At 36.2% G+C, this 18,778-nt stretch overlaps 1 protein-coding gene across 1 annotated transcript in view; it reads right to left on the bottom strand.

Moving 5' to 3' along the window:
- ADGB (androglobin) overlaps positions 1-18,778 on the bottom strand; it is a gene marked incomplete at both ends in the record, with an annotated part of 126,416 nt that overhangs the window by 98,625 nt on the left and 9,013 nt on the right. Inside the window, 4 exons of the mRNA XM_082305584.1 lie at positions 1,187-1,375; positions 2,646-2,717; positions 4,918-5,010; positions 7,983-8,133. Coding sequence (XP_082161710.1) covers positions 1,187-1,375; positions 2,646-2,717; positions 4,918-5,010; positions 7,983-8,133 — 505 coding nt within the window. The remainder of the gene's footprint in view (positions 1-1,186; positions 1,376-2,645; positions 2,718-4,917; positions 5,011-7,982; positions 8,134-18,778) is intronic.

The following is an 18,778-nucleotide window of genomic DNA, read 5'->3' as shown; positions in this document are numbered from 1 at the left end:
CTGTAAAGTCAGCCAACTGAGTTACTTAAACAATAAAAAACATTCTTAATCCTAATACACCAGAGGCGTGGGTCACTTGTCTGACGCTACTAAATGTTTGCATCAAACCTCCATATTCTATCATTCACTACACAGGAACAGAAATATTTTGCATATTATCTCAAAACAATTAATGCATGCACAAAAAAAAAATCAGCAGATGAAATTAAGACTGAGACAAAAATGGGGTAAAAGTTACTGACTGAGAATTTAAATCATACAGTTTACAGTGCAGTGCAAACCTCATAATCAGTCTTCATATTTTTCTTTCTAGCAAAAATTAAATAAATGAATTATTTAGTAAAAGCCAACCAACACTGAGAATTCAAGTGGTAAAAAGGAATTTCCATTCAGGTAGCACACACATATGATGCTTAGTACTGTCATAACATTTTGAGACACAGAGTAAAAAACCGTCAAAATATCAATAAGAAGTACTTTTAAAAAACAAAAAGAAAGAAAGAAAAGAAGAAGATTTCTGTAAATATGCCAAATGAAAAACAGTTTACATTGGCCTATAAGAAGACATGATTTAGAAATCAAACCCGGTAGAAATAGGATGTCAAGTTTCACATGCAGCTCAAACTACAAATGGTGAAAATTAATCACATCTTAAAATAACATTATTTTAATGTGATACAGAATGAACCAATTATTTTCTGTAAAATTTATTCAAATTGTGCTTTGGGCTAAAGAATGACATTGAAAACTGCTGTTTGACACACAAAAAAAGTCACAAGTATCAGAAAACACAAGTTATTTCAATAGATAGTTTGAACATATGCAACATTAGCAACTGCCTTTATTGGATTCCCTTTCTACAATGTAATAAACAAATGAATTCAAATGTAGCATCTTCTTGTAGTGCCCAGAGGAAAAAAAAAATCTATCAATCATCAAAATTCTACATAATCTACAAAAAAAGAATACTGCCTTTTCAAGTAATAAGTGTTTTATCAAGTGCTAAGTTGTACAAAAATCACATGAACTGTAAAAGACATTTTTATTAACATGCATCAACAATTTGTCAACACTTCTACTCCTACAAATCCATATCTTTTCAATAATAATAAATACTTACCCTACCCATTAAAATTTGCCATGCTAGCTGCATAATATTTATATATTGTTGGAGGGAAGTACTCACCATCCAATAAAGTTTCACTACATATTTTCCATAGCTATTGTACAGTGGCATGTGTCCCTTGGTAGCTTTACATAAGGCATAAATGTGTTCCCACGGTTTCCAAAACAGTGTGGATGTTCCATTAGTTAAGGCCTTTTCATTATATATCCTCCAGACTGCATAAATTTCACTTATAATCCATCTCATCAGCTGAAAACCGAGAAAAATAGAAAAAAAATTTTTTCAACTTACATCCTTTAGAAAAATAAAATCAAGTCATATTATGACCAAAGAATAAAAAAGCTCCTGTTTTAAATGAAGAAGTGACATAAAAGTATAGCTATGGTTTCATGCAAAAATTAATTTCACTGGTACAACTTTACTTAAAATCATCATAATATCTACCTACAATAACACAAAACTTCATAAGACTAAGAAAAGGCACAATATAAATTATGCTGTTCATTATTTACTGAAGAAAAATGAGGACACATGATTTCAAAATAAATTATATTACAGGACTTGTGAACTGTCACTTGTTTAATTGCTTATTACTAGATATAGCTGCTAAAAATCAATATTGGCTTTAATACTTGTTACTTGTACTCAGTAAAAAAAAATCCTAAGTCATTAAAAGTATTTAATAATTTTTAAAATTTAAAATAGAAGCTTTAACTAATCATGCTTTAGTGCATGTGTTTTTCCAACATGCAGATTTCTGATGTATGCTATAGTTTCACAAGTATTACCAAACTGTTACAGTGATTTATGTAAACAAGAATAAGAATAAACTTTTACTACAAGAAACTTGTCCTAAAATTATTTAGTGGTTCTGTGGACAGCAAAATTTACATCAGCTCTTTTCTGGTGGCTTCTTCCCATACAGTTTCTCTGGTGCTGAATTTTAAATTTGCATTGAAGTAGAATGAAATAGAAATTATGAAGTAATATTATATTCAGTAAGGCACTCAGATGCTTTTGTTCCACCTGCTTTATTGTTTCACCTGATCTGTAGAAATTCAGTAAACATTTATTCAACTCTGCAGAGAATGAAAAGACTGGCTGGGTGTCAGAGATTTGCACATGTATGAAGGCACACTAAGAACATGACCTCAGGAAAGCTTAAATGAAAAATATAAATCCTTTCTAATATAGCTTTTATTTGCTCTTATTTTTAGAGAATATTATCCAGTAATAATCTTTGTAGTTCACAGATTGAATATTTAAAAAAAAAAAAGTTTGGAAAATCTCTTACCATCATTGATTTAATTTTTCAAATTCTAAAAAAGATAAACACGAATTATACAAATCTAGATGATTTCTTGCCATTTTATTCCCATCATTCTTTTTTCACTTAAAAAAACTTGTCACAACTTATTTCTTCATGGTATAAATTTGGAGTGAAATCCAAGAAGTTAAAGAGTTAAAAAGAATGAAAGAAAATATTTTTAAAAAGGGACATTAATGTATTTCTACCTACCTCACTACAAAATATATGCTCATTTGCTGAAAAAAGGTCAAATGAGGTTTCATTTTTGACAACCACAGGAATCTAGAAGAAAGTAAATTAGTTAAGTCCATAGCTAAATTACCTGGAAAAAATTAAATGAACACCAATGTTTAACAGTAGCAACATACAAATGTTGGACATTTGGTAAACATTCATTAGACATTTGCAAACTAAAGGCCGTCAGTCTGCAAATCGTGTAGCTGCTTTGATATTTCTAAATAAAAATGTCTTAGAATGTAGATGTTCAGAATTTTAAAAAATCATTATTTTTACCAGGAGATTTAAAGAGTACCAAATGAAATAATGACATAATTAAATTGAGATTCCCTCCATTTATTCATAATATTTGCAGTTCTGCATCTAAATCATGACCATAACTGTCTCATACTTTGAGATTTCCTTGGCCCCCCACCAAGATTCAAAGGGATTTGTTTCCTCATGGTCAGTTAGATAGTGGTATTGTCAGTATGAATGCTGACTTTATCAAACCTTTGACTGTATTACATAGTTTTGATGACTATTGCTTGTTTATACAGTCCATTTTCTTTTTGTAAGCAGTTTAGAAATAATAAACTGGATTGTAGTTTATTGAAGTAAATATATCTGTGCCTCTTATCACTTCTTGGTGATCATTGCTTGATTCTTTGCTTAAATAGCCTTTCATCCCTTAACATTTACATTAATTTTTAACAACTTCTTACAAAATTTCTAGTAATCATAGCTTCTTGATTCAAAATACATTGGGCCAAAATAAGCACCAAAGTCTTAATCAGGTCTTAAAGAAAACAAATGCTTTCTTCATAGTGCTCTAAAGATAGATTTTAAATATTTTTAATACAGCTACATGTTTCCATGGCTTTCTGGGCTGCCAGCTCTCTTGCCCTCATCTTTCATATACCTCTACTCAGTTTATGCATTTTGGCAGCGTTTCTCATCCAATCTTTTGGTCCTGTCAATTACTCCCCTGACCTCCCCCTCTACTTCCTGCATTAAAAATTAAACTTGGACCTGTTTAGTGTCTAGTTAATAAAAAATAGAACTGACAAGCTGATAAAAGGAAAACTGACAAGCCTGAAAAAGTTGGAAGGGTGGTCAAAGTGTTTTAAAACTTCAGCATTTCATCTGAAGCAAAAATGCTTTAAAACTTACATTAGCAACAGCATTGGAGAACATTAACCTTTGAAATGGTAGGCTGTTTATTTTCTTTGCAATTAATTTTAAATACAAACTGAATAAGAGCTTTGCATAATTTTAAAACGTTATGGTCACCTTCCAGACAAGTACTGTCAAAGACGTGGACACATTCTGTATGCAGACTGGAGAAATATAATAAGTTGAAGTGATAAAAAGTGCTACATTTCTGGTAAAGCTAATTTATGGTTTCAGGATAGATATTTATTTCAGATACCTGCTCAAGGGAAGCCTTAGTTGGAACAAACAGACATGACACTGATTTTTAAGCGAGAAAACAAGAACACAAAGAAAAATAGGAAGGCATCTCTCTGTCCAGGTGTCTTCTAAATGAATGTGGAGTCAAAAAGCAGAGCAGCCTTGGGAGGATACACTACCATGATGCTTTGGACCAGGAGGTGCTGGTCCATGGTGATCCTGGTAAGAAAGGCACTCAGACTCCATATAGTATCATTTAAAATGATGTTATTAGAGATAACTATAAAGAGAGGAATTAGTATAGATCTTATGTCCTTTTAGACACTGGGAATCCCAAGTTGTGCAGCATCAAACAGGCTTCCGATGCCCATGCAGCATTCTGTGCAGACCCCATCCGTCAAAAGGGTTATCCCATTTTGCTGTTATTGAGCTATGACAGGATTTGAGCTATTACAGGATTTTCTTACAAGAAAACAACTCTTTTGATCATTTCTACTGTAAAACAGAAAGGATGTTCACATAAGAACTTCCTGCTGCACTTAGATAAGGGCAAGGAGACGCAGGTCTCCTGCCTGCAGGCTCCTCCCTTACAACACACTGGCTGAGTTTATCGAGTGGCCAGGGATCACGCACGGCACCACGCAGGCCTGAAGCACAAGCTGTGTGTGCAGCACAGGTTAACTGATACATGGATCACTGACTCCTTGGTGTACAATGGTCTCCTGGACAGGATGACTATGCATGGTCAAGAGGGCTTTGTCTGTGGAACTGATTTCCTCTACTGATTTTCCTCTACTCGTGACATAGCTAGGCGAGTAGCATTTTTTTCATTATGACCTTGCTTGTTTCTTACCTTATTTGTTAAAAACTCATGTGGACGTTTCCATGAATGCACTTTTAAGGATGCGGGCAATTCTATTTTCCCTTCAGGATCCTCAAAGACATACTACATAAAACGTGCATGAACAAAAACGGAACATTTTTTATTAATTACAGTATTGTGTCTTCCACAAGATTTAAAATAATATATTGTTCACACGATAATTCACTTAAGGGGGAAAAATAGCATAAAAAGGAACTAATATAACTGAACTAAAAGAGTGCAAAGCCCATACTGAAGATTCAGCATAAAAACTGCTTGTGTTATTCTGAGAAGCCTGTGTGGCCTGCACTGTAGGGCTGTATAAAATGTTTCCTTTTTTTTTTCCACCTTTCAGAGAAACCTCCCAAAAAACTGTTTAAGCTTTAAATTCAGGCACTCTTCTACGAAGTCGTTTCTAAGTATTTTTTCTAACTCTCTTATTTCTAAAGCTTTTTAAATTGAAGACTGAAAGTAAATATCTAAAGCGATATTTAGACACAAACAAAGCAGGTTCCATGCATTTAAAACTGCTATAGAAACTATTAAAGAGACAGTCTCATATAATTTTCAAACTTTCAGTTCCAAAGTAATACTTATTCTCCATGTGGACAGAAGCATCAGGATGTATATCTGTTTACTTAATAGTACAATGTAGGATGAGGAGATGTCTCTGATACTGCTCGTGCTAACCGAGAAACTGATCAGTTACATGGTTAGTGCCTTTTATTTGTGCCTGGAATTTTAAAGAGCTTTTAGCCATATTATACATTTCGGTGTGTTTCACAGGCCACGATGTACTCTATTTATCTTCTACAGACCAACCAAGAGGAAGTGTTTCTGGGAAGGAAAAACTACGGTGCTTTGAGTACTCACTGACTAAAGGAAGGCAAAAGAAAATACATTACAAAAGCATAAAAACCAAGCACAAACCCAAACCAAAGACTCCAAAATAGTATTTTCGCCACATTTTTTTCTTATTTGTTTCATTGTGTAACTTCCTTCAACATACCAATCCGCAAGAAACTATTTAAAGTACCTGAAGGAAGCAAGATAGGGGGGGGGGGGGGGGGGGGGGGGGCAGTGGGAAGAACTTTTTAGGAATAATTATTTTTCTGAAAGCTTAAAGGAAGCCTTGTAGACTGGACCATACAGAACTGTATTAACAGAGTTTATACTCTGCTTTCAGAGACATCCAACCCTGACTACACAGTGTAACAGGAAAGTTTAGCACTTAAACACTAGATAAACCAGAAAAAGGAGGAAGGTGAAAATCATATAACACTACGCAAAGAAACACTAAAAAAACCCCAGAGAGATACACCTTTCTTTAGCTTACAAGTGAAAAAATACTTTGAAGAAGGGTATTGTAGGTTCAGCTAAACTTGGCTGACGAAATCAAGTTTAACTTATCTTTTATTTAAGGTGGCTATAACAGACAACTGCCAGGTCTCAGGAGTTCATGCTCTAAGGACAGGGGCCTCAACCACAAGTTCTACAGGAAGGACAGGCAAGAAACAGGTACAAGAGAAACAGACGAGGTCAAATGCGCAATCTCAGCAGCACACTGCGCTGCTCTAAGAGAGGCTATTGTGTAGGGGTGCTTGATAAAACAGCTTTAGGGTTACAAGGAAACAGATCACTTCCGATTGATTGATTCCTTTTCCCACAGAAGTAAACAGAATTGTTTATATTCTTGCTCTAAGTGTACTCAAAGGTACTGGATGCCATCACTAATTCTGTTGCTAACTGAAATACCCTACAGAATGTTGAATTCTGGCTAGCTGCTTGGATCAAAAGAGGCCACATTAGAAAATTCTTTAGATCTGTAAATTAGTCTGCTGTGACCGATGTATTTAACAACTCCTTTATATGTGTAAAAAGAGCAATGTTTCATATAGCTTGTGGCTGAAGAACTGAATGGTCCAGTAAGCACCTCAGAATGCCTCTTATGCTAAAAAAGAAGAAAGATTTTCAGTTACAATTATTTTTAAATTTTATCTATTATAATAAAGTCTGGCAGACCTGACAGATTAATGGTAGATAAATGTTTAGAGTACAGCCCAAAGACACCAAATGTGATAATGGAACAGAAAAAGACACAAAGGAAAATTATTTACCTGTCAAGTTAATGGCAGCATTCAGTACAGAACCTATAACTTCTCTCAAAAGAGTACTTTGGCACCATAGGGCTACAATATATTTATGCTTAGGATAAGAAAAACAATAATCTACAAACACATAGGCTAACATATACATAGCGCACAAGAATATATACAGAACAAACATATGAACAATGCAGAATTTGCATATAAAATAGATGATTAAGCACGGTATTAAATGGATTTTAAATATCACTTAAAAATCCTAAGTTTAAGAAACCCTTTCAGGAATAATTTTACTACTACTCTGCATAAAATGCACATACATTCTGTAATGATAACCAGTTTGAAGGAGTAAAAATCTAGATGAGATTTAAAAGTCATTCCAAAGTTGGAAAGACTAAGGAATTTTTCTGCATCTGGTAGGTGCTTACATTCTGCAAAATAACTATATCCCTTCAAACCATTCTCTGTGCACTAGAACTGCAGACAGTGTTCACATGTCCAGAAACTGAGGTGTGCAAAAGACTTCAACATCCATTTTTCCCATAATAAAGATGGGTGTATTTAACCTTTTGAGTCTACAGAAACTGCACTGCCCAGAGAAGGGATTGCTCTGACATATACTACAACAGTTCAGCTGTTCGCACATCCCCAGTTTTAATTATGCTATGGAATAGATTTTGGGGTTTCATTTTTTTTTAACCATTAATGTGCACACATTAATGCACACACATATGTTAACAGTTTGTTTAAGAAGCAACAAATAAACAATGCACAATACTTCTAGTTTATTATTTTAGTTTAGTAGGGAACTATTTAAACTTATTGAAAAGATATGATTGAAAATTAATATATTTATCAGTAACAAATTATTTTGAAGTTGTGACAAATACTCTATTAAATACAGGTACAAAAAATGAAGTGGAAATAATATGTATGTGTCGCACAACTTACTGAAATGGGACTTTTTCCAGTTTTTTCTTTCTCTTTTCCAGCTTTTCCAGTATCCCATTTTTCTGCATTGATATCTGCTTCATTCCATTCTGGCCAAATAGGAAATCTCCACTTCTCATTGGAAGCCCCTACATGGGAAGACACAGTTGCCCTGGGAAACAAACAGAGGCATGAATAAAAATGAACAGTATATTAGGCAAGGGTAGTAGGAAGATTTTTATCTCGTAAAATATTCTTTTTTTAATGTACCGTAATAAAAATTCTAGTGTTAGTAATTACAATAACTTCTTGTCACTAAGATAGGCAAGCCTATAGAAGTGCTAGATAGCATTATTAGGTATAAATCAACAAAATATTTAAATGCATTTACATGAGGAATCCTGCTGAAGTAAATGGGACAGCTAAAGCACAAAAGCAGAATCCAAGGGCACAGTTTCCTCCCTCTTCCTTTTCCCCTGCTTCAAGCCATATGGTTCTGCTTCCTCTCCTGTGCCAGTCCTAGCATTCACGACCCAATTCAACTCACTCATCCAATCGAAGGCTTTCCTTTTATTTTTTTTTCCCATTTTTTTTTTCTGACTTATTTACTTTAACCAATCAAAAGGAGCTTGCCATGGATAAAAGACATATTGGGGAACAGGACTCCCACTTCTAGGCACCTGTGAGCTGCTAGACCAGCCAGTTCTGTTTACAGTTAGTTTCATTCTCAGAGCCTCTTGTGCTACCGATACTCTCACTACTGTCTTCTTGGGATTCACAGCTCCGGTAAAACATTTGCTGAGACTGCAGGGATTTTCACAAGACTAATACACCGTGTTCATAGCTACCAACTAGCACCAGTAGTGCCCGTGCGCACCATTTTTCCAGTGCATATGAAGGGCTGAAAAACTGAATTAGAATGAGAATACAGCAGCTCCTTCCCCCTTAACTACCAATCCTGGAAGCAGACAAAGTATGTGCAGGTCACATAGTAATTATATTCTCCCAGACCCACTGGCAATAAACTGTAGATGTTGTCCACTCTAAAGAACAAAGGGAAGAAGCCGCAGGGACCTGAGAAGCAACCTGGCACCAAATACTGAGCAAAAGGGTTTAAATAAATCCTATTGCAAAAGAAACTTATGGACTTCAACCAGTTCGAAAAAAGGACTAAGGTTAGAATTTCCTCTTTGATACTCAGCAGTGTTTACAGGAGAAATGCAATATTTGATGCTTTTTTACTACTGGAGCCTTAACAATATACTTACATGATACTTCTATTTCATTATGTACCTCAGCTATAAAAAGCTAAAGATATTGTAATCTTCTCTTTCCTTTAGTTTGGTTACCACACACTTTTTTAATTTTATTTTTTTTTAAATGAGAAACAGCATTATTCCTAAAAACATGTCCAGGAGATTAGGAAGATAACAGTGTTTTCGGCTACAGCCGGAGGGCTATTTTTACAAACTGGTGCCAAGAAATATTTATTTTAAAAATAAAAGCTTAATTTCTTTAGAAACTGACATCTTCAGGTGACTTGAAAGGGAAAGCTTCCATTTTATTTTTTTTTTTTTATATTTGAGAACAGGTTCTTTTTAACTCCTGGCCATATATTGCATATCATATCATGTGGATATTTATACTGATATACAAATCATCAGTGATATCATATAAAACCATACTCACATTTTAGATTTCAGAATTGTAGCTTCCTCTTGAGATTTTGGTGACTCCACAGAAAGAAAAATGAACCCTGATTATGATTTACAGCATCACTCAGATTGTGCAAAGCATTTGACATTTCAGATAAAATGGTCACAGTGTCGTCATTCACATATGCTCTTTTTTAGTTGTTGTACACAATATTCATTCATTGTTCCTATATAGGTGCAACATTAATTATAACTACATTCTAAAGACAAACACAGACTACATAAATTAGTAGTCTGGCTAGGGGAAAAGGGTGTGTAGCAAGTGACACCTGAAAATACTGTTAAGCCCTGTCTCCCAGAAGGTGGAAGCAGGGGCAAGTCACTTGGGGGAACAAAGACATTGCTCAAGTGTAGATCAATGAAACTGCAAAAGCAAAAGCTCAGCTGGAGTTGAAATAATCAAAGGACATTAAGGGCAAGGAAAAAAGCTTCTGTAAGTACACTGGCAGCAAAAGGAAGACTAAGTAAGGAAAGTGCACATCTGCTGCTTAATGGGGCAGGGAACTTAGTGACAAAGGACATAGGAAAGGCCAAGATACTCAATGCCTGTGTCTTGGATTTTGTTAGCAAATTTGGCTCTCAGGCCTCCCAGTCCATGAGTCTACTAACAGAGTCTGCGAGAGCGAAGCATTATCTACAGCAGAGGAAAGCAGCTAGGAGGCACTTAAGACAAGGGGACACACACAGGTCCATGACACTAGTTAGGATGTGAGCAAAGGTACTGAGGGAGCTGACAGGAGTCACTCCAAGGCTCCTGCTGATCATATTCAAAAGACCATGGCAATCGGGCAAAGTGTCTGATGGGTGGAAAAAGGCAACCATCACACCCATCTTCAAAAATGGTAAGAAGGAGGATCTGGGGAACTACAGTGCTTGGAGATACTTTAAACTGAAATGGACAAAGACCTAAGCAACCTGATCTAAGCTGACCCTGCTTTGAGCAGGTGGTTGGACCAGATGGCTTCCAGAGGCACCTTTCAATTAACACTTTTCTGTGATTACATAACACTTTGTTGTTAGCAATAATAAGGACAAAGACATGGGTAAAAATAAAGATTTCTCACTCTCTAGACAAAAACTACATTTATCCACACGACCAGTAACTCTTACTGGAAGACAGTTGTGAAAATTCAATACCATCTGTGTCTTCCGCTGTGCAAGTAAAAACATAGCTTCTACCACTCTAACTGGAAGGAAGATGTATCCTCTGGAGTGATACCTTGCTTTGCTTTTCCATCTTTGTCATCTCAGTCACCTGTAAATGGCCTCCAGCCTCTCTCTATTTAATGTTTGATCTTTCAGTAATGGTATCATTTTTTCTCCAGCATTTTCTTGAAGACTCAGATGATGCTTAATTCTATATTCAATAATACTTAACAAGCAATTGAAAACCCTGAAGTGTTTATCAGTTTCTTTGGATTACTAGGAATGTCTATATCAGTTCCAGTTGTTTTAGAGAATCTGCTGTATCTGCATTAACTGCACGCATGAAGAACAATGAAAACCAGAATGCTAGCTGTACCAACAGCTTCAATACTTGTGATATTTTGAAGCTTTGCCCTTTCAACATTGATTTAAATACAACTCCTGGCAGCTTCTTACATATACTTAAAAGCAAAAAATGAGGAAGTTAAAATTCTTACCTTTTCTGCTTTTTTCTCATTTCAGATGAAATATCAATGACATATGCAGCTATTTTAAATATTCAAAGACTACTTCTAATTTTTTATATCTTTTTTCTTTAAGTTTGGGTTTTCTCTTTTAAATATTTATAGAGAAGCACAGAAGTTTCACTCAATCATAATAATTATAATCATAATAATAAAAATGATAAAGATGTTCTGAAGCCATTCCCAAAGACAATTAAATAATAAATGCAATAATTGCTATAAGATTTCTGACTGCTTTGGGACAACAGTGGAATAATTAAAAAGCATACCTTTTAAAAAAACAATGAGACATGGAAAGACTTGCCTGGCTTACTATCACACTAAGACAGAAAATTACTTCACAATACACTTTGACATAATAGAATACCCTCAACACTAACAACGTGGAAGACATGAAAACAGTGCTGTCTATGACTGAGATGTCTAAACTAAGTTGTGGAAGCCCAATGCTCCTGCTTCTCAAAAAGGATGATTCAATAAGATTTTGGAAAAATCCATAAAGAATTGCAATTTAATTGGACTCCAAATATAAATTAATAAGTGAAAAAAGAAGCTGAATTTATTAAAATACTGTATTTGAACAAGGCTATTAAGAATTTCCTTTATTACAAGAAATGATTAATATAATTAATTGAGAATTCTTTGAAACAAACTAACAGACACAAGGGCAATGCAAAACATTACTAGTATTTTCGTAGAATCATAGAATGTCCTGAGTTGGAAGGGACCCACAAGGATCATCGAGTCCAACTCCTGTCCCTGCATAGGACAACGCCAAAATTCACACCATATGTCTGAGGGCGTCATCCAAATGCTTCTTAGATGTTGTCAGGCTTGGCGCTGTGACTATCTCCCAGGGGAGCCTGTTCCAGTGCTCCACCACCCTTTGGGTGAAGAACCTTTTCCTAATGGCCAACCTAAACCTCCCCTGGCATATCTTCCTGCTGTTCCCTCGGGTCCTATCATTGGTCATCAGAGAGAAGAGATCAGTGCCTCAAGCTGATGCTCAAGCTGGATGGCTTCATTGTGCAACAGCATTTTAAACACCAACTTACTGGCAGACTTCTTTTTAATCCTGTGCTAAACCCTGAAGGAGAAAAAGGAAGAATAAATTGCCAAATAAGAGAAACACTATGAAGTTGGCACTAATTCACCTCTGACCCTCTAAGCAGCTTCTACAAGAATACTGGTATAGTCAATATAGTGCCAACAGGGGAAACAGGGAACGGCAGCATAGACAAACACAACAGGAAAAAAAATTGCAGACAGATTATGACCTAAGTTTTTCAGAGACTTCAGGTTTAATAGAGAGGCAGGACCACAAGGTACTGGAAGTATGCTCTCTCAAGTTAAACATAGTCATTTAGTCTGTAGACATACACACTTTAGCTGCTCACCCATTCTGTAAGCAAGATCTTGTCAATATGGTCAACGGAGTCTAGGGAGCAAATATTGTCTTCTTAAAGTAAATAAAACTACCTGTAAACTATCTATGACCATTCCTCACAGAGGGAACCCAGCAACATTGAAGGGAGTCTTCTCAAGAGAATTACAAAAGTATTGGTATGTAGTTTCAGAACAGCATGGCTACTCCACCTTTCCTCTCCCAGTACTCATGTCATTCTGGATCACCAGACAACAATAATTTTGTGACACATGAAAATAACTGATGGACCATGCAGGGTTTTTAGAATTCAGGAAGACACCATTCTTTCTATTTCATTCTTTCCTCCAGATAAAGATTTAATACTCTCCTTCCTAACCCCTCCTTGTAAAAGTTAGATTCACCTTTAATCTTGCTTAGCATTTTGATGCAGTCACTTTCCTTAACAACAAAACCCAAAAAAGGAAGGAAAAAAGAATTAGTTTTTCACTTTGCTTATATAAGCAGATCTGAGGATGGAAATGAGACATCTTCTCACAGTGATTTTGATTGGGAGTATTTGAAACAGATAAAATTGTTTAATAGTTCAATAATAATGCCAGCATTGCTTCCATAATGACTCTGGGGCTTTATGCAGAAATCTGGTTGGAGCCTTGACAGATAAAAGTGCTTCAGCTTCTTCTGTCTCCATGGCTGTACTTTAGAAGTGAGGAAAAAAAATCCCCAGGGATTCCACCATATTGATGACTTCTTCAGGGTTTCTGGTTAGTTATTTGCATATGGATATATCCAGTCTTTTTTAGTCTTTCTGTGATCCTTGTCATTCCTTATGACATAGGTTGCAAAGATGGTATTTTTGGCAGCTAAATCCTTTTCAGTTTCTATTTTAATTACGGTTTTATTTGTTTATTTCTATTAAACCTACTTAAGTTTCAAAGTTTAAGATCTGCTTTATATTATCATTCTAAGAAATCAATACAGAGGTTTTCATGGACTTGGGACATAGTACTGGGATCTCTGCCTGCAAAATTGAAAGCTAAGTTTTGATTAACTTAATGAATTGATACTCAGCAACTGAGCTACAGTTACTGTCTATGCATCTGTTCTTAGCTAACATCAACTATGGAGTAAAATATGTGTTTGCTTAAAGCACATCTTGGAGAATCAAAAGACTGAGCACTGCTATCTGTAACAGCAACTGTTTAAACAAACCAGCCATTTTATTTGCAGCATGATACATTTGGATGGTACAGTATGATTAGGTATTTATATGCTAGCCTTTCTGTAGATGCAATGATTGTAAGTTTGGTCATCATTTGATTCACCCTATTAAGAATTTGTTTATCTCCACAGCAGGCCATTTGTTGCTAAGTAACTGCCAACAAGCCATCACTTCATCCCATCTTAGTGCTCCCTGTAGGTGTTTTAAATGGTCACCAACATTACCCATAGCATGTTTTACAGATTAAAAAATAAACTGTGACTTTCATCACAACAATACTCCAACAGAAGACAAAATCTATTTGATGCCCATCATTTTCACCTTGTTCCCTGGAGAGTGTTGCCAATCTTTTCTCTTTCAGTAAATACTACCTATTCTTTCCACGAAATGTCTGCAACCATTACACTGTACAGCTTAGTTTCATTCAAACCCCAGAAAATATACTATTAACATATATCTGATGTCACACTGACTACTGTTCTTGGGATGGCCAATAATTAACAGAAATGATTCAGTTAACAGGACATAATATTTAGGTAACTAATACCTGACAGGTCAGTGAATGAGGCTCAGAGCTGAAACTTTTATCCTTCTTTCCTCCTTCCACTCCTCTGGATGCTCTGAACTCCTATATATGTATGTAAGTAAGGTTTTTTTCCTATATGTATGTAAGGCAGGCTTTTTTCCTATATGTATGTAAGTAAGGCTTTTTTCCACTTACCAGGAAGCGATAAAGAAAAATGTGTCCCTTCCCTTTGATTGTTTGAGCAGTCAGAAGAAACAATTTTTGTCCCCTTTTTATATTAGGAAAAAGAGGGCAGAGAACAAACAGATAGCTCAGCTTCTCCTCCAAACATGTCCTGGGAGGAAGCTACTTAACTTTTTCCCTAATCTCTTCAGAACTCGAAGACAAAAGGCCCCTTTGAAGATTTTATTTATGGCAGAAAGTTCTTTTAAACTCTAATCATTGAAATAGTTTTTCAAAAGTAGCATCAGAATATCTTAGAAACCCACGGAAGAAACCATGGCAACTCTCAAGTTCCTAAGAATCTGGAAAGGATAGGAGAACGTTTGACCAAGTATCAGTAACTCTGTTGCAAAATCATTTGCTCTTTTTCTTCGTACCTAGTGCCATTCTTCAGAAGAGGACTGAACACAATGAGTCATGATAAGACAATCTAATAAGCAGCTAAGGCAATACAGTCTTCTCTTTATTATTAATAATAAAAGCCAACCGTATCCTGGGCTGCATCAGAAGAGGTGTGGCCAGCAGGTCGAGGGAGGTGATTCTCCCCCTCTACTCTGCCCTCATGAGACCCCACCTGGAGCCCTGCGTCCAGCTCTGGAGCCCTCAGCACAAGAAAGGTGTGGACCTTTTAGAACGGATCCAGAGGAGGGCCACTAAGATGATCGGAGGGCTGGAGTACCTCTGCTATGAAGACAGGCTGAGAGAGTTGGGGTTGTTCAGCCTGGAGAAGAGAAGGCTCTGGGGAGACCTTATTGTGGCCTTCCAATACTTAAAGGGGGCCTATATAAAAGAGGGGGAGAGGCTCTTTATAAGGGCAGATAGCGATAGGACAAGGCAGAATGCTTTCAAACTGAAAGAGGGGAGATTTAGATTAGATGTTAGGAAAAAATTCTTAAAGGGTGGTGAGGCACTTGAACAGGTTGCCCAGAGAGGTTGTGGACACCCCGTCCCTGGCAGTGTTCAAGGCCAGGTTGGACGGGGCCCTGAGCACACCTGGTCTAGTGGATGCTGTCCCTGCCCATGGCAGGGGGTTGGAGTTAGATGATCTTTAAGGTCCCTTCCAGCCCAAGCCATTCTATGATTCTATGATTAATATAGTCAACAGCAATTCCAAAATAAAACCAAAATATGTATGCGTTGTTTACAGTAACTTACCATTATTCTTATCTCAGACAGTGGAGCCAAAACTGAAAGGACTCTCTGCAGAAGAAAAATACTCTAGTCTAAATGCTCAGAGCTCTCATGGTTGGGGAGAGACTCAAGGCATGGATGCAGTTCAGGTACAATAAGCAGAACAAACAATTGTAAAGCATCTAAATTGCAATGACAGTTGCTTGCAAAGCCTATGATAACAAGTTTTGTTGTCATTTCACTTTTGTGTACTAGAGTAGGATTTCTTCCTCAAAAAGCACGGAGTGCTTTCTGTGTGAAGCAAGATCAAACTGTGGAAAATTAAAGTGATGACAGAAAGATGAATACCAACTGATTATTCTCTATAGGCATATTATTTTTAAAGGAGTCTGTAATTTGGATCACTACTTTCAAGTGTAATATTCTCATTTCTAAACATAGCTGACATCCTTGTAGGTGTCAGACAAACTACTAACAGACTTCAGTAACTTGCCAAGAATGAGCCCATTTCAAATGCTTGGGCACATTTGCTAAGAGAGAATGGTCACCTAGCCTCACGTTTACCCTTGACAGCTGGAAGTCCACATTTTCTTATTTTTCTTTGCCTGCATATTAATGGGAGGTGAGATGTTCATTCTTGTTTTCTTTCCAGGTTATAGAAGGGGGGAAAAAAGCTACATGCCAAATCCCTTGCCCAAATTGTACACAGTGGTGTTTCCTGGACATTATTTCAAAGAAAAAAATGATGGAAAGTAGTGGCCTAGAAGCATTGCGGTTTTTAAAACTTTTTTCTTTTTTTTTAGTTTGTTCTCCTGATTTTCAGCCTAATTCCATTTGTTGCCCTAAAAATATGGTCTGAATTTTGGTCTTTATCATTTTAAAATTCCAGCTAAATTTGAGTATCTTTCTTAAAAGTTTGGCTCGGTTCTCATCAACAGAATTCATACTTGCTGTTTTGATCCATTTATACCAACTCTACCTTTTTGCTATATAAAAATTTGAACTGACAAAAAGGTCAAAAATGAAATATAAAAAGCAGAATAGAGTACTAGACTGGTGGCATGTGTTAGAAAAAAAAGATGAAGATGCATTCAAAAAACTGATGTCAAATACAGTGATAAGGCAACTCAATATTTCATATAGATCACAACAGATTTGTTTTATCTTGTGTGACTAAATCTTAGCAAAGGTAAAACAAAAATACATTTTTTCATGTATTTTTTTGAAGAATTCATGTGAAATCCAACCCTCATGCTCATAGTAAGCTCATGGACAGTGTTAGAATTTTGGACTTTTTTCACCTTCTATTCTTGCATTCCAGGAAGAAGAATAGTTTTCATTATATAAACTATCATTAGTAAGCGGCTCAAAGACAGAAGCAAAATCAGGTGATGTTACAGACTTCAGAAAGAATAATGTGGACACTGCTGCTTTCAATAGCAGCACAAGTCAAAATCTGTAGCCTCTGAGAGCAATGCTAGAAAAGCTCAGCTTGTCATTTTCAGTGGCAAGAGCCAACTATAGTAAAAGTTCTCTGCTCCTGATTTTATGGAGCCAAAGGACTGCTCTCAAAAAGCTTTTAATATGGAATGGAAAAAATTACTATTTTACATATTTGAAAAACACTCTTGATGATGGAAGTTATCAGATGGCCTGCAAGTCATTCATTTGCCAGCCTTTTATATTGTACTATGCTGGAGGTCACTTAGACTTTTAAAAGACATCCTTCAAAAATATATTTTTTTTTAATTTACATTCCCAAGAGTGGAACACTAAAGATTAATCCCAAGAGATGCCTGCCAAAGCAGAAACCTTGTAATATCTAGCTCTTAAATGAGCACTTTTAACCTATATAAACAAAAACAGTTTACAGAGTAGGCCTTTATATCCAGTTTTACGGGTAGAAATATGATATACCAAGACTTAGCTAGAGGCATAGCAAGGGCCTGGAAAGAGTGCCTTTCCTGGTGATTTTCAGGTGCCAATATCAGCCAAGAGAAGTGATCTCTGACTGATTCTTCCAAGGTGGTTGACTCTGGGTTGTACTCCAGGTGGGACTGTTGTCAGCTGGCCTAAATCCTTTATGGTTACCTGGTTTCAAAAGGTGGAGGTGACAGGCCAAGTGAACAGAGTACAGACTAACATAGGGACCAAGGGGTCCCAGATGCATCTTGCAGTCTTTCAACATGTCACAGGTTTGAGTGCAAATAACATCTACATTCAATTTCTAGACCAAATTTCTGTTTGATCAATGCACTGTCCTTCCAACTAGCAGCAAATGACAACAGGTTATATAGTTCTCAGTTAAGGATAACTCTTCAGCATCAGATGCTGTCTGTCTTTATGATAGATCAGTTAAGATCTCTGTTCAAGTACAGTCAAGGAAAGCAAATAAAACACTAGGATGCATTAGAAACAGTATGTCCAATATGTGAAATTAGTACAATGCCACTCAGTATAATCGATTTTATGTCCTTTGCATGAAATACTATGTTTGGTTCCAGTCGCCCTAGCAATGTAACAATAACTTTGGAAATTCAATGACAGGCAACAGTTTAGAGCATGTAGGAATAACAAAGCATAAATGTACAAAATACTGAGTAGTACGGATAAGAGTGTATTATTTATCTGTTCTCATAAGAAAAATAATGCATCTAACATAAAACACAGCAAATTTAATACTGATAAACGGAAACATCTGACTGCTCAGCGCATAATTAGCCAGCAGAACTCCTTTACATCAGATGCCACTCAGATGAGAATAATGATCTATAGCTACTGGAACAGCCTGTCTCAAGCAGCACATACCTTTGTCAAACTCAGGACAAAAAAAGAAAAGGAATGTGCCAGTCGGGGGACCATAGTTCCATTCCATCGAGCTCTGGGTGAGAAACCACTAACAGCACCATCACAGAGCATCCACTTGTTCTGGTTGTCCTCCAAGGCA

This window comes from Platalea leucorodia, assembly GCF_965183815.1.
Source record: "Platalea leucorodia genome assembly, chromosome: 3".
Taxonomy (NCBI): domain Eukaryota; kingdom Metazoa; phylum Chordata; class Aves; order Pelecaniformes; family Threskiornithidae; genus Platalea; species Platalea leucorodia.
This window is presented reverse-complemented; position numbering and strand designations above follow the sequence as displayed.